Below are 13,436 nucleotides of genomic sequence, written 5' to 3'. Positions count from 1 at the left end.
AGTGAACTACAAACACCTTTCCCTCCTCTTCACCCTCCCCATTCCATCCTTTTCTACCTCCTCTGCTTAAGGCTTAAGTAGCACAGGGAAATGCAGATTGTGGTCAGTCCCCAGCACTCTGCCGCTCCTTCATCCTCACTTTCTGCCCTCGCTCCAATCCAAGCATGGGGCCCTTCCCACATGATGCAGTTCTCGTGAAACTGATCCTGCATGGGCTTCCTACAGGCAGCAACTCCCCCCAGACACCCTGCTCCTGTGGGGGTTCTCCATGGGCTGCAGCCTCCTCCAGGTTATACCCACCCTTCAGCTCCCACACTAGCAAAACCTTGCCACATAAGCCCAGTACAATAATAAATGTTTTCCCTTACGGCTTACTAAAAGTTCACCTCGGAGGGATTATTTCCTTACATGTAGGTTCTAAACAATGACTTACTAACTAGGTGAGAAAACTGGGATTTCAGAAAATAATTTGTTTTCAAGGTTTAATATTTAATAACAAAACGTTTGGCTGTAACACAAACTCCCATAACCAAATCTGATCTTCTGCTTTCAGAAATGTAAGGAATCTTAGTCATACCAAGGTTATATAGAATATACCATTTCCATTCAAAGTGCATGCATAAAAATGGATATGGTATTACACGCACATTTATATGAAAAGATTTAAGAAGATGGTTAAGAGGTGGTTTGTACCTCGACAAACTTATAGTTCAAATAAGATAAAGAATTTCTTTTCAATCAGGAGTCACAAAAAGATGGATGTTACATCCAGAAAAGACCCTAAGAGCTATTCTCATTTTCAAAGAGGTTTCATGAATAATATATTTGGAAACCAAAAATTAAAAGAATTATTCTCTGTGTATTTCCATATAATTCCAAAGCATTTCAGTCACAACATTACCTTCAAGAAATGCCAAAACAAAATCAGAACAATAAATGTTCCCGCTTTTCCTTAAATGTGAAAGCAAACACTGACTAAGAACTTTGTCAGAGTTACAAGCAAGGACAGCTTAAGCATTGTGCTGAAAGGTATGAGTAGGGCACATGTCAGCTTTTCCAAAAAGGAGATACGGAAAAGCATGACAAAAACAAGTGCATTTTTTAAATTTGGAAGAATTTAAATATGAAATTTGAAAAACTTAAATTTGAAAAAAAAAAAAAAAATTGGAAAAAGCAATTAGGGATACTTTTTCATCAGGATGATTTAGGTTAAGCAACATCAACAGAAACTTTCTTACAGAAACTGAATTTAGGCAATGTTTCTAAATAGGTATCTCAGCTACTGAATCACTTTTGGTTTGACCTTTCCCAAAGCCCATAATAAGTATCTAATGATGCTTCAGAATAACAAAATTGAAAGCATACAGGTGAAAGAAGTAAGCACTCTGAACACAGAGGGATTGACAGGATGCTTTAACTTACTCTACTTAGAATCTGGAGGTCTCAATTAACTCAGTGGCCAGCTGCTGCCAGCCTAGTGACCCAGCAGCCTACTCAGGTCTCCTTCAAGGTTGATTAAACCGGCAGCAGCAGAATCACCCTCTCATGTCCTAGATTATCTGTCAGTCCATTGTAGAGCTAAGAAAACGTACTGTCTTTTTGACATATTACATAGCTCTTATACAAATCCCTATCTGTAAGATTTTCAAGAATTTTGAAGGTGTAATTTTCAAGCTGGCCTTACAAGGTAATAGCATATTTGCATTACTATTAAATTGGACTACCCGTTGGGGATGGCTACCTTTTCTGTGTACATTCCAAACACACAAGTGTATTTAATCCTACCTTGGCATCAGAAAAACAAACAAATTTACCTTTTTTTAACCTTCAAGGTTTTGCAGATCAATGTTTATTCATGTCTTTTTTCTCCCTAATACCATTCAAGTAGGGTCCATCATTACTTGTACATAACAGCATATTTTAGCTCACCTATTTTCTTGTTGTCTTATCAAATACAACATCATATTCCCCACTATCTTTATCTGACTGGAACTGATCCTTTGATCTTTTAGGTTTGTATGTGTTCTCTGTTACACCTGGCAGCACATCTTTATCTGTCCCAAAGGTCAATTCAAACAGATTATGGTCAACTACATCTTAAATCAAGGTTGGTTTTGTTTGTTTAAAAACAACTTCCCTCTCAAAACAAGACATACAGTTCTCTTCTTCCAGAAAGGCAAAACATTAGCTTCAGGTAGCTGAACTGATGGGAAGACAGCAGGGGGAAGAAGACAGCCTGAGATAATGTTTTATGTAATAGCTGAATGGACAACATACTTTTTGTACTGGAATTTTCCTTCAAAGAAAAGGATTATTAGATTCATGTAGGTGATACGTTTTATTTGTCATAATGCAGGCAGTGCATTCAATGTAGTTTTATGGTTTTGAAAAAGACCACAGATGACATTTGCAGCATGATACGTTTAGTTTAGTTAAAATCAAGTCGCATCTTGCCTATTTTTTCCCCCAGTCTTAGTTCTTTCAATAAAGATTATCTGAGTAAAATTGAAAAACATTTTAATGGTGGGTTAACAAATGTCAAAACCTGCCTTCCATTAAGACCTGATTCATGTACCTAGCAAATGTGCACTATTAGATTTCCCAGATGAAAAGCAACAGCAGAACCACTGGTGCAAATAACTAATAATGAAGTGAGAAACACTAACAGATCCTGAATTCACTCACATTAACAGTCACCAATGAAAGCAATCCTTACACTAAAAAAATGATAAATCAATACTGCTGATTAGAAAGCAGAACTGAAGCTTGTATAGGAATATGTAACTAAATGTCATACATCATGTCTGCTGAACAAGCACGAAAGAGCAGCCTTTTGATAACATTCAAAACCCTTGCACAGATGATTTGGCACAAGAATGGAAATACAGTGAAATGAGCAGGGTGTAACTTGTTATACTTGGGAAGATGTTTGTCTTAGTAGATTTCTGTATCCCTCTGGACCTGCCTCATCTATTCACCATTGCAAATTCATGCTAAATTTCTTGTAACTCGTGACTGTAGACATAAAATACATTTTTTCGTATCTTATTAATAGAAAACTTTCAAATGTTTTGAAGCAGTTTACCAGATAGGCCTCTCAGATTTCATTAAAAAAATAGATTTTGAAATTTTCTAGATAATAAACATAGAGAAACTTATAACCATAGAGATTTTCTGCCAAAGGCAAGGAGAACAAAGGTCATTCTAAACCCACGAGACTTCAGATTTCAACTCTATTCATTATAATCCTTCAATCTTGGATTATCACAGAATCACAGAATCACAGAATTTTCTAGGTTGGAAGAGACCTCAAGGTCATCGAGTCCAACCTCCAACCTAACGCTAACAGCCCTCCACTAAACCATATCCCTAAGCTCTACATCTAAGCGTCTTTTGAAGACTTCCAGGGATGGTGACTCCACCACTTCCCTGGGCAGCCTGTTCCAATGCCTCACAACCCTTTCTGTAAAGAAGTTCTTCCTAACATCTAACCTAAAACTCCCCTGGCTCAACTTAAGCCCATTCCCCCTCGTCCTGTCACCAGGCACGTGGGAGAACAGGCCAACCCCCACCTCGCTACAGCCTCCTTTAAGGTATCTGTAAAGAGCAATAAGGTCACCCCTGAGCCTCCTCTTCTCCAGGCTGAACAAGCCCAGCTCCCTCAGCCGCTCCTCGTAGGACTTGTTCTCCAGGCCCCTCACCAGCTTCGTCGCCCTTCTCTGCACCCGCTCAAGCACCTCGATGTCCTTCTTGTAGCGAGGGGCCCAAAACTGAACACAGTACTCGAGGTGCGGCCTCACCAGAGCTGAGTACAGGGGGACGATCACCTCCCTAGCCCTGCTGGTCACGCTGTTCCTAATACAAGCCAGGATGCCGTTGGCCTTCTTGGCCACCTGAGCACACTGCTGGCTCATATTCAGCCGACTGTCCACCATCACTCCCAGGTCCTTCTCTGCCTGGCAGCTTTCCAACCATTCCTCTCCCAGCCTGTAGCTCTGCTTGGGGTTATTGCGCCCCAGGTGCAGGACCCGGCACTTGGCCTTGTTAAACTTCATGCAGTTGACCTCAGCCCATCGGTCCAGCCTATCCAGATCCTCCTGCAGAGCTTTCCTACCCTCAAGCAGATCGACACACGCACCTAATTTGGTGTCATCTGCAAACTTACTGAGGGTGCACTCAATGCCCTCGTCCAGATCATCGATGAAGATATTAAAGAGGACCGGCCCCAGCACCGAGCCCTGGGGGACGCCACTAGTGACTGGCCTCCAACTGGACTTGGCTCCATTCACCACGACTCTTTGGGCCCGGCTATCCAGCCAGTTTCTAACCCAAACTGTTAGTTTGTGCATACTGTGTACACATCTGCCATTCTCTGGTAACTAAGATGTTAAAAACATACTCCACAGAATATCAAAACGGGTCTTGGAAAAAAATGCAAGAAAGTAGAAATCTTAACTTTATTAATCTGAGCACAATACTCCTTTGTGCAACCTGGTTTCTCTCTTACTGACTGCAACAGTCATCAATACTTAGGAACAGTTTCCTACTATAAAGAAATGTTAGCTGTGGCAACAACCCATCCCAATCATTATACTACACTTCTGAAATCAGCAGAATGGGACTCACGTTTCTCCCTAACTATCTTCAAGTTAACAGAGAGTCAACAAGTGATGAGTTTAAAAAAGGGGTAAAGTTTTGAAGAAATATGAAAAACTTAGCAGAATCCTAAAGGTTGAAAAGAAGGAAGGAACTAATGTAACATAATTAGAGGATGAAATCTGAAAGTCTCTTAAGATCTTCCATGAATTTCCAACTTACGCAAAAACTGGTCTGACAGCATTGTTCATAATTCCATAGGTGGCTCTTCCCAACAGTTCTCTGAAACAGTTTTCAGCCAGCAGAGCAGGATTTTCCTCTTTCTCTCCTCCTGTAGGAGAGGATGGAAGGCCAGTTCTGCTGAAATACGACAAAATAACATTCAAGTTACTGCTGATTAATATTCATCTTCCTTAACATACATTGTCTTGGTTCTACAACATTCACTACAACACTGTTGTCCGCTGTCAAACTGTTGATCCAGGCTAGAATCAACACACATATGTAACAAATATGCATTAAAAAACAGAACTCTGATTAAAACATTGTTATTTAACACTAGGACCATATGGATCTTCATGTTTACCCAGTACTGTGGACTATATTAGTAAATATGTAAGTGGCAAAAACAATGGCTAATAATACTGATGTGACTAGTTACTCATTGTATTTTGACTAAATACTGTCCATTATAAGTGAGAAACGAAGACCATGACAAGAGATGTGCAGAATTTTATTTTGTTCAGACTAATGATCTCATTCACCTGCCCACTACTGAATCCATACTGTGTGGGTGGGTGTTAAATAAAACTCTTAATACTTCTGCAGAAACAGATGGCTTGCAAGTTTAAAAAAAAAAAAAAAGCTGATCAAACTAATCAGAGCACTGTCACCCACACAGTTACCTCTAACTAGATAATGTAGAAATTAGGGGACAATCAATTAGAAGGTGACTAACATTACCATGGAGAGGACTGTGCTGGGTGCCCATGCCCAGGTGCTGGCTTGCAGCTGCAGGGCCTCCAGGGCCTCTGTGGTGGCTCCAACAGCCCCATGGCAGGACCCAGCTGAGACCAGCACCAAGCTGGCGACGCCTTGGGGAAAACAGATTTCCAAAAGGGCAGAGCGGGCACAGGCTGAGGAGGAGGCCCAGGGCGAGGGAGAAGCAGCAGAGGGCCCAAGCCCCAGGAGGAGGAGGGCAGGAGGGGCTCCAGGCCCACAGGCAGCAGGGATTCCCCGGCAGCCCTGCAGAGCCCCCCATGGAGCAGATCTCCACCCTGCAGCCCGGGGAGGGCCCATGCCGCAGCAGGGGGACATTTCCTGAGGGAGCTGCGGCCCTAGGGAGCCCCCGCGGGAGCAGGGTGTTCCTGAAGGGCTGCAGCCTGGGGCAGGGCCCCCGCTGGAGCAGGGCCATGGGTGAGGAGGAAGGGTGGCCAAGAGGGGCTAGGGGGGAGCTGAGCACAGTCGCGTTCTGTGCCAGCTGGGGTAGAGGGTGCAGGAGTGACGGTGAACAAGAAGTTCTTTATAAATTATTATTTATTTTTTATTATTTTTGTTTTGTCCCTCACTTGCCAAATCTACTTTAATTGGCAATAAATTAAATTACTTTTCCCCAAACCAAGTCTGTTTTGCCCATAATGGTAACCGGTAAATTAAGTTACCTGCTTGTGTTTATCTCGAATCCAAGGCTTCTCCATCCTACTCTCTCCCTGTCCTTTTGAGGAGGGAAAGAGCAGCTGAGTAGGAGTCTGGCCTTTAGCCACAAGGACTCAAAAGCAAGCAGAGGATCTATTTCTTACAGTCTGCATCAGTACACAAAGCTCTAATGTTTCACCTTATTTAAACATAATGCTTTATCAAGTTGAATCTTGACCTTTATGATACTTTTGGGCAACTGGACTATGTTTATCACGCAGATTATGTTTATCACATAGAGTGTTACCAGTAACATAGACGTTTCTATATTTGGAAATATTAAGATAAAGATACCGATGTTAATTTCTCCATTATGTGTTTATAACTTGCTGAAGGAGAATTCTCCCGTCCCTTACTGGATTATTGTAAAAAAAAATATAGCAACTGACTTTTTCAGTCAGAAAATAAATAACAGCAATGCCAAAAATAGGCCATCAAGCACTACATCAGAAAAATACAGGTTGAAGGGTGTTATCTACACAAAGTTTTGCAGGGAAATTTGTCCTTTAAATGACTGAAATAATTGTGATCTTCGTTTATAAGGTGCTAATATCACAGTTATTTCACTCATAGAAAATTTACTGATAATAAAGAACAGTAAGAAATGATAACATGATGGGAGAGAGAGAAAAAGCTATGGATGTGAAGAGAATTTATTATTACCAGAGCTACTATTTCTTCAGGCACTGAAACACCCCCAATGAATGCCTTAATCCAAAATAGAAATTCTTTTAAATTATGAAAGAATTAAAATCAGCAAATAGCAACTTGATTTCATATGTAAGTTTTAACTTACAACTTAAATCCTGCAGTAAAAAACAACATTTTAATGTTTTGTACTACTGGCAGTACCAATAACCAAGCTTTCTTGAAGTTCAAACACTGCCGTTTGCAATTATTTCTCTTCTCTTGGTGACTGGGAATTAGGTCAACCATTTAAAATCAACACAGTACAAAGAGAGTAAGAGTACTGAATTAGAGAATATAGACACAAGAAGCAAAGCTGGAGTAACCATGCTGTGTCTTGGACAAACTAAAACCAGCCAAGGCCCAAATTCTACAACTGACTTTTGAAGGTAACAGCCTGTTCTTGCATTGCAAAACGTAAAATTAGCACCTGCACTATAGGCAGTGAATGATGGAGCTTTTCCAGAAAAGTTTCCCATCTGACATTTCTCATTTTTGATACAAGCCTTTATAATGATGCTTATTATTATTTGGCTATTGTTTCTTTTCCTTTGCCTATCCAAGTGCCCTCCTCAGCACACAGAGATCTAAGTTATTTTAGAAACTTAAAGGCAAATGAAATATATTTCTGAACTTAAGTGCTTCACACATCATACTATTAAGCTACTGCCAATGTTTCATTTAAATTGAGCATTTCAGAAATAGGAGGTATAGGAAGAAAGAAAATGGTTCCCCTTAAGGTGAAACAGAACTTACTGAGAACTGCTGTACCTACAGCTGGCAAGGGCGCAAGGTTTTTTTTTTTTTGTTTGTTTGTTTTTCCCACAAAATACATACTAGAAACTTAAGTGAGAATTCATTCACCTACATTAAAATTATGCTTTTATGCACTAGGAAATGTTTTTTTTTATTACTATTATTTTTTCAAGACTGCAGAAATCAGTACGCTAAAGCCATAAACATATTTAGTTCTGCAGCTCAAGCTTGCACGTTAAGTAGGTTTAGAAAAACATTCGTTAAGCATCAGCTTATGCAATATTCACTCTGGCATCACCACAGCATTAGAACATTATAAAAAGTTAAATACTGAGATGCTGTGAGTCAAATTAACATGTGACATCTGTATGCTGTAATATCTCCTATAAGGAAAAAATCTCCTAGTATTTCAAGACTACTGCAATCTAAAAGTTGCAGTATAAAAAAAAAACCATCTGTTGCCTTCGGTAAGGTCAGATTCTCAGAAGTTACAATAGTACTGCTAGCTCCTCAGATTTTAATAATAAGAAAAGCCCCAGGCACCCTGTGAGTTAAGTAAAGAGAAACACTTTTAAAAACGCACAATGATTAGAATTGTAAAAGGCATGAAAATCTGGATATAATCCACCAAGAACACCACTTAAACGGCAGCTTTATCCAACTGCCGTGCCCCTCAATCTCCCTGTTTTTTTTTTCCCCTGTACTGCCTAGACTCTGGTGCAGACATATGGGCATCCTCCTCAGAGCAGAGGAGATACAAATGACAGTGCAGGGATAACTGTCATGCTCATTGCTGTTTTGACACAGATTCCCTAGAACACAGCAGTATGAAAAAGGAGAGAGGGGAAAAAAAAGACAGCAAACTGCAGAACACACAGAGCTAACATGTGGAAGATTTCTAGTTAAAAGGCAGTAAAAATAAATTATTTTCTGCATGTTTGCATATGCAATTCCACAGAAGGGGACTTCTTAGAACTGCTTGGAGTCTTACTCAGAATAGGTTAGAGGAAAAAACTGCAAACCAACCTTCCTGGTCTAAAATCTCAGACTTCAGATTTGCGCATTCTAACCATTTGAAGCTCAAAATGATCTTCCATTGTAGGGATCACATTTTCATTTTGAGTCTTAACAGCAGCTAGCTCTCAGTACTTCTCACTGATGAATATTCCATCATTAACAAATGAAAGACAAAGATTATAAAATGACCCTTTAATTTTTTTCAATTAAAAGCAATTTTTCCTCTATAAAGAAAGCACGAGGTGCGTTTTGCCATGAAATGGGTAAGGACTACTCCCTTCATCTGTCCTACTTACTTTCTTGCGGGTAATCTCTAAGAAAATGTGGCAACAAGGAGCTGGAAGGAGGGTCATTTTGGAGTACAGAAGTTTCTACAGCAAACATCTAAGCACAGACTAAAACTGGATCTGAGCAACTCAACAGCTCACAGCTGAGAGTTCTTTAATACCACAAAACCAGCATAGGCTGAGATGGGATGGGATACATTAAGGAAAACTTGAGCAGAATAGCTACAGAAGTGTTCAACTATGATTCACAGTTGTTTTTCGCTTACCCTGAGAAAAAAATACACTCTAATCTACCTCTAAACCAGAATTTATATGAACATTACGTTTAAATCTTCTTAATATACCCTTAAGTCTGTATCAAGTGTTAGTGTCCTTATGCCTTAAATAAGGCTGACACTTTTAGCTTTGCAGTTACTGTGAGGAATATGCTACAAACTAACTGAAAACACCCTTTCAATTTTCCATCTCATCCATCCCTTCCACACTTTAGAAATGTGTATAAATGGACATAATTGACTGTTCTGAATCTTCTAGAAAACTTGTAAAGCGGAAGAAGAGTCTTTCAGGTTTATACTGCAGTATGCATTACATTTTTTTTGCAGTACAAGATTGGAGTGAAGCGCAACTAAGAAAAAAAGCAGTCTGATTTTTAGAGTATGTTACAAAAGCAAATTTGTCTGACAGTCACCTCACTAGAATATGCATTCAGACATGCAGACACATAAACCAAAAATACAACTGTCTTTAATTTAAAAATGGTGTTTAAATATTCAATCTTCAACTAAAAAAGCGTCTCATCTGACACATTCTCAGAATATTAAGTTAAGCTCTGAAGGTTCCACAAGTAACAATTACACTGATATTTAAGGTAAAGTTTGAATGTGTGTGCTTCAGCTTTAACCAAAAATGGTTATTTTCTATGGACTTCAGTAGGGGGTATTTTCTAGAATTTCTGCTCTCTCACATAATGCTTCGATTCCATCTGCTAGAACAATATGCTTCTTACTCCTACTCTTCAAGATGCCTCTGTTTGTGCTCCACAAATATGAAGTCACATAAAACAAAATGAGAAATTCTCTAACATCATTCAAGGCCAGCAGGTCAACAATTTATAAATATTGTTTTCAGCTTTTCTGTCATATGTGCATTATATGAGGCCCCTACTTGCCACTTGGAAAACCATTAGTCTTTTCTTCTGTTGAATGTGCATTACAGGAAAAGTTTTGAGAAGCCAGTTCAGATACTTACTTAACAGTTGCTTTTTAACAGATTTGTTTTTCTACCACCACCACTGCATTGCTCAACAAATGACAAAAATGAGTTCTGCAGTAGATATAAACTCATCTGCTGTAAGTGGTTGATCCCAATCCCATTTGAGTCAGTTTTCCCATCAGTAGTTAATTTGACTTCATAAAGGTTTATAAAGTATGCTTGGAGGCACTGTGAAGGGTAATGAAGGAAAGGGTATCTAGAAGCTTTCTAAGAGAAAGCAAAGGCAAACTTGTTCAAAGAGTGGGTTCAGAAACCTTTGGCTCTTATTCACATCTCTCTTCAGATGTAAAATCAAAGTGGTATTTATGCATGTACTTTGTGGGCCCCAAGTTATATGCAGTAAATAGCTACAGAATGCACAGACAGACAAATATCAATTTCAGTTATTTAGTTTGAAAGTTTACTTCAGAGAAGAGCCACAGGAATAAAAGAAAAGTAAAGCTGCCGAATGAAAAATCTGACAGATTCCAGAAGCTGTGTCATAAGAAAGCATGAAAAGCATGTTGTTATAGGAAGTCTGCTGAACCTACTTGGCAAGTTTTAGAGTAGGTAGGGGGTTGGACATGACACAAACATTTAAGCTTTTTTGCACAGCTCAAGTTAGTTTTGATATGTGGAAAATTCCCAGTGCTATCATTAACCATATATTACACCTACATAGTGTTTAGGTACAAATGCAATGGAAAACGTTACTTTATTTTTGTCCATGTAAGGTAAGGAAACTGACATAATCCTTAGCATCAGTTATTACAGATGTCTTTTCTGAAAGCAAACCTGGCAGGTAAATATGCCCAGGAGCTATTGAGAGCAGAAAATATGTGCCTACATATCAAGAAATTTTCAATCTTCAACTTAAGTACTGTTGTAGACAGAAAAGACAGTTGCTACTGATGACTCAGCAGGAATTAAACCCTTAATTTTTAATAAATATAACTGGAAAAAATGATTTGAGTTACCTACAAACTTGTGCTTACTAATCTCCGCATCATATTACAAAAACAGAGTTTACAGTTCTTAAAAAGTGAACATGGATATACAATTTCTGGTATGGTTTTATACTGAGAGAAGCAAGAATAAGTTATACAGTTATATATACTTATATAATAAGTTATATATACACTTCTATATATAACTTATAAATACAGACAGTTGAAAAGACAAATACAGACAGTTGACTTTAAGACAAAAAACATTAACAGCTGTTAAGCAGAGCTGTGTTATCAGTTTCAAGAACACGTTGGCTAGTAAACTTCAGTAGGGATTTCCTCTAATAAGAAAAAAAGATTAGTAAAATAAAAACTAAAACGTTTCTCAAAAAACACACCAGTGACCATGAATAAAAATACCTGTCAACATCTTCTATTTTCTGCATGTTAAACAGCAATGATGGTACTATCTTGTCCATGTGCTGAGGTTCCCATATAGTTGCTCGAAGTTCATCATTAACTGTTTTTCGAACTACTCCCTGAATGCCCCTGATTCCAGCAATTCGGATCCTAAGGAAGGAAAAAAGGAGTTATGAAATAGGAGAAGGACATCACCTTGCAGCATGGCTGGCTGCAAGGCACTAGCGATTATGTAGGGTAGAATTCCATTAAGTTCTCTAAAGCAATAATTTGGAAATTTCTGGGTAAAAACTCATCAACTCTATGGAATTTACTACCCATCAGTTGCATTTCAACCTACACCAGTGTTGAAAAAAATGTGAAATTAGCACAGCTCAGTTGATGCAAGAGGTACCACAATCATGTGATCAAGTCCTTAAAGTTAAGTGAAGTTAAGACTGTGGATTAGTCACAGATCTTTAAATATTTGTGGAAGATGAACAGTCATAAATAAACAACAGGAAAACATACAAAAGATAATTCTGTCAGCTTAAGCCTGACACACCAAAGGAACTATTACTTTTATTCTAAAACTGTTTGAACTAAATTAACAGAGACTGATCAACAACAAAAGAAAATTTAATGCAACTTCTAAGACTTAGTCTAGCTATTAGCTATTTTCATTACTCCATTGAACAAAAAGGAGAATGTGTACAATGAAATGCATGGTAAAACAGTGTTTTCTGAAGTGACAATAGTCATTAGGCATTATTATAAAGGCTAGGAATAGAATTTTACTTCCTAAAAACAAGTAGAAGAAAGGATGATACAGACATCAAGTGAAATAAGCACAGCAAAGCTTTGCTAAAATTTGAAATTATTTTTATGAAAATAAATCCCTCAAAATGGAAATCTTAATTTCACTATGGACAACACATCATTCGCCTTTGTTCAGTCAAACTCACTACATTGCAACATTTAGTAGATGACCTTCAGAGCTGACTTTTATAAATGTAGAAATACTTGAAACTGTATCCCTCTCTTTTTCATCCATATTTGTACAAATTCAGGTGTATTCAAATAGGATCCAATATCAGGAATCTAGACCTTCTAGACCTTTCAGTACAATTTTAATAGGTTTACATATAAATCAGGAAAGGAGGGGGATACAGAAACAACTAGAAAAGTACTTGCTCTTCCTACAGTAGAATATAGTGCAGTATTCAATATTAAGTTTCCAATATTAAGAGTCTAAGATTGACATTTAAGACAGAGAGCTTCCAAAATTCCATCACTGAAACACGTTACACAGGCAACTACTGTCACCTACAAATAACTCCAATATGAATTTAAGAAGTAGCAACTTTTCTTTTTTCTTCTTTTGTCAGAATCTAGTTCCTTTTTAATTATTAATTCTTCAGGTAATCAAGTTTTGCTGATACTGTGGCTTTTCAGCAGGCTCCCCTGCTGAAAGGGAAATGCCACTTACCAGGTGAGATTCTGTTTCAGACTCAGAAACCTACATTATTTGACTACGTGTCTAGATGATGTTCAAGCTCGCATTCAAGTCAGTAAATTCAATGGAACCTCAAGCTGTGCAGATGAACAACAGCTACAGATGTCCATGATAGGATGAGCTGAAATACACACTAGGTTCTATCAACTACACTGACTTCTTCTGATATCTGCTTCTAGAATTGTAATCTGGAATCACAGCTCATTTGTTTTGTTGAATTACCTCAGTACCTACAGCAAATCTAGTAGGCCCACTCCAAGAATGATTGGTTTTCATAAAGGGGAG

At 38.4% G+C, this 13,436-nt stretch overlaps 1 protein-coding gene across 7 annotated transcripts in view; it reads right to left on the bottom strand.

The window, feature by feature from the left end:
- Positions 1-13,436, bottom strand: part of EFR3A (EFR3 homolog A) — an 81,917-nt gene that overhangs the window by 31,298 nt on the left and 37,183 nt on the right. For 5 of the 7 annotated variants that reach the window (XM_084509011.1, XM_084509010.1, XM_084509013.1 and 2 more), the window contains 2 exons: positions 11,657-11,806; positions 4,819-4,956 (listed from right to left, as the gene is read on the bottom strand). In XM_084509011.1, coding sequence (XP_084365137.1) covers positions 4,819-4,956; positions 11,657-11,806 — 288 coding nt within the window. The remainder of the gene's footprint in view (positions 1-4,818; positions 4,957-11,656; positions 11,807-13,436) is intronic. The other 2 variants (XM_084509012.1, XM_084509008.1) reach the window with 1 other exon arrangement.

This window comes from Aythya ferina, assembly GCF_964211825.1.
Source record: "Aythya ferina genome assembly, chromosome: 2".
In the NCBI taxonomy this organism is placed as follows: Eukaryota; Metazoa; Chordata; class Aves; order Anseriformes; family Anatidae; genus Aythya; species Aythya ferina.
This window is presented reverse-complemented; position numbering and strand designations above follow the sequence as displayed.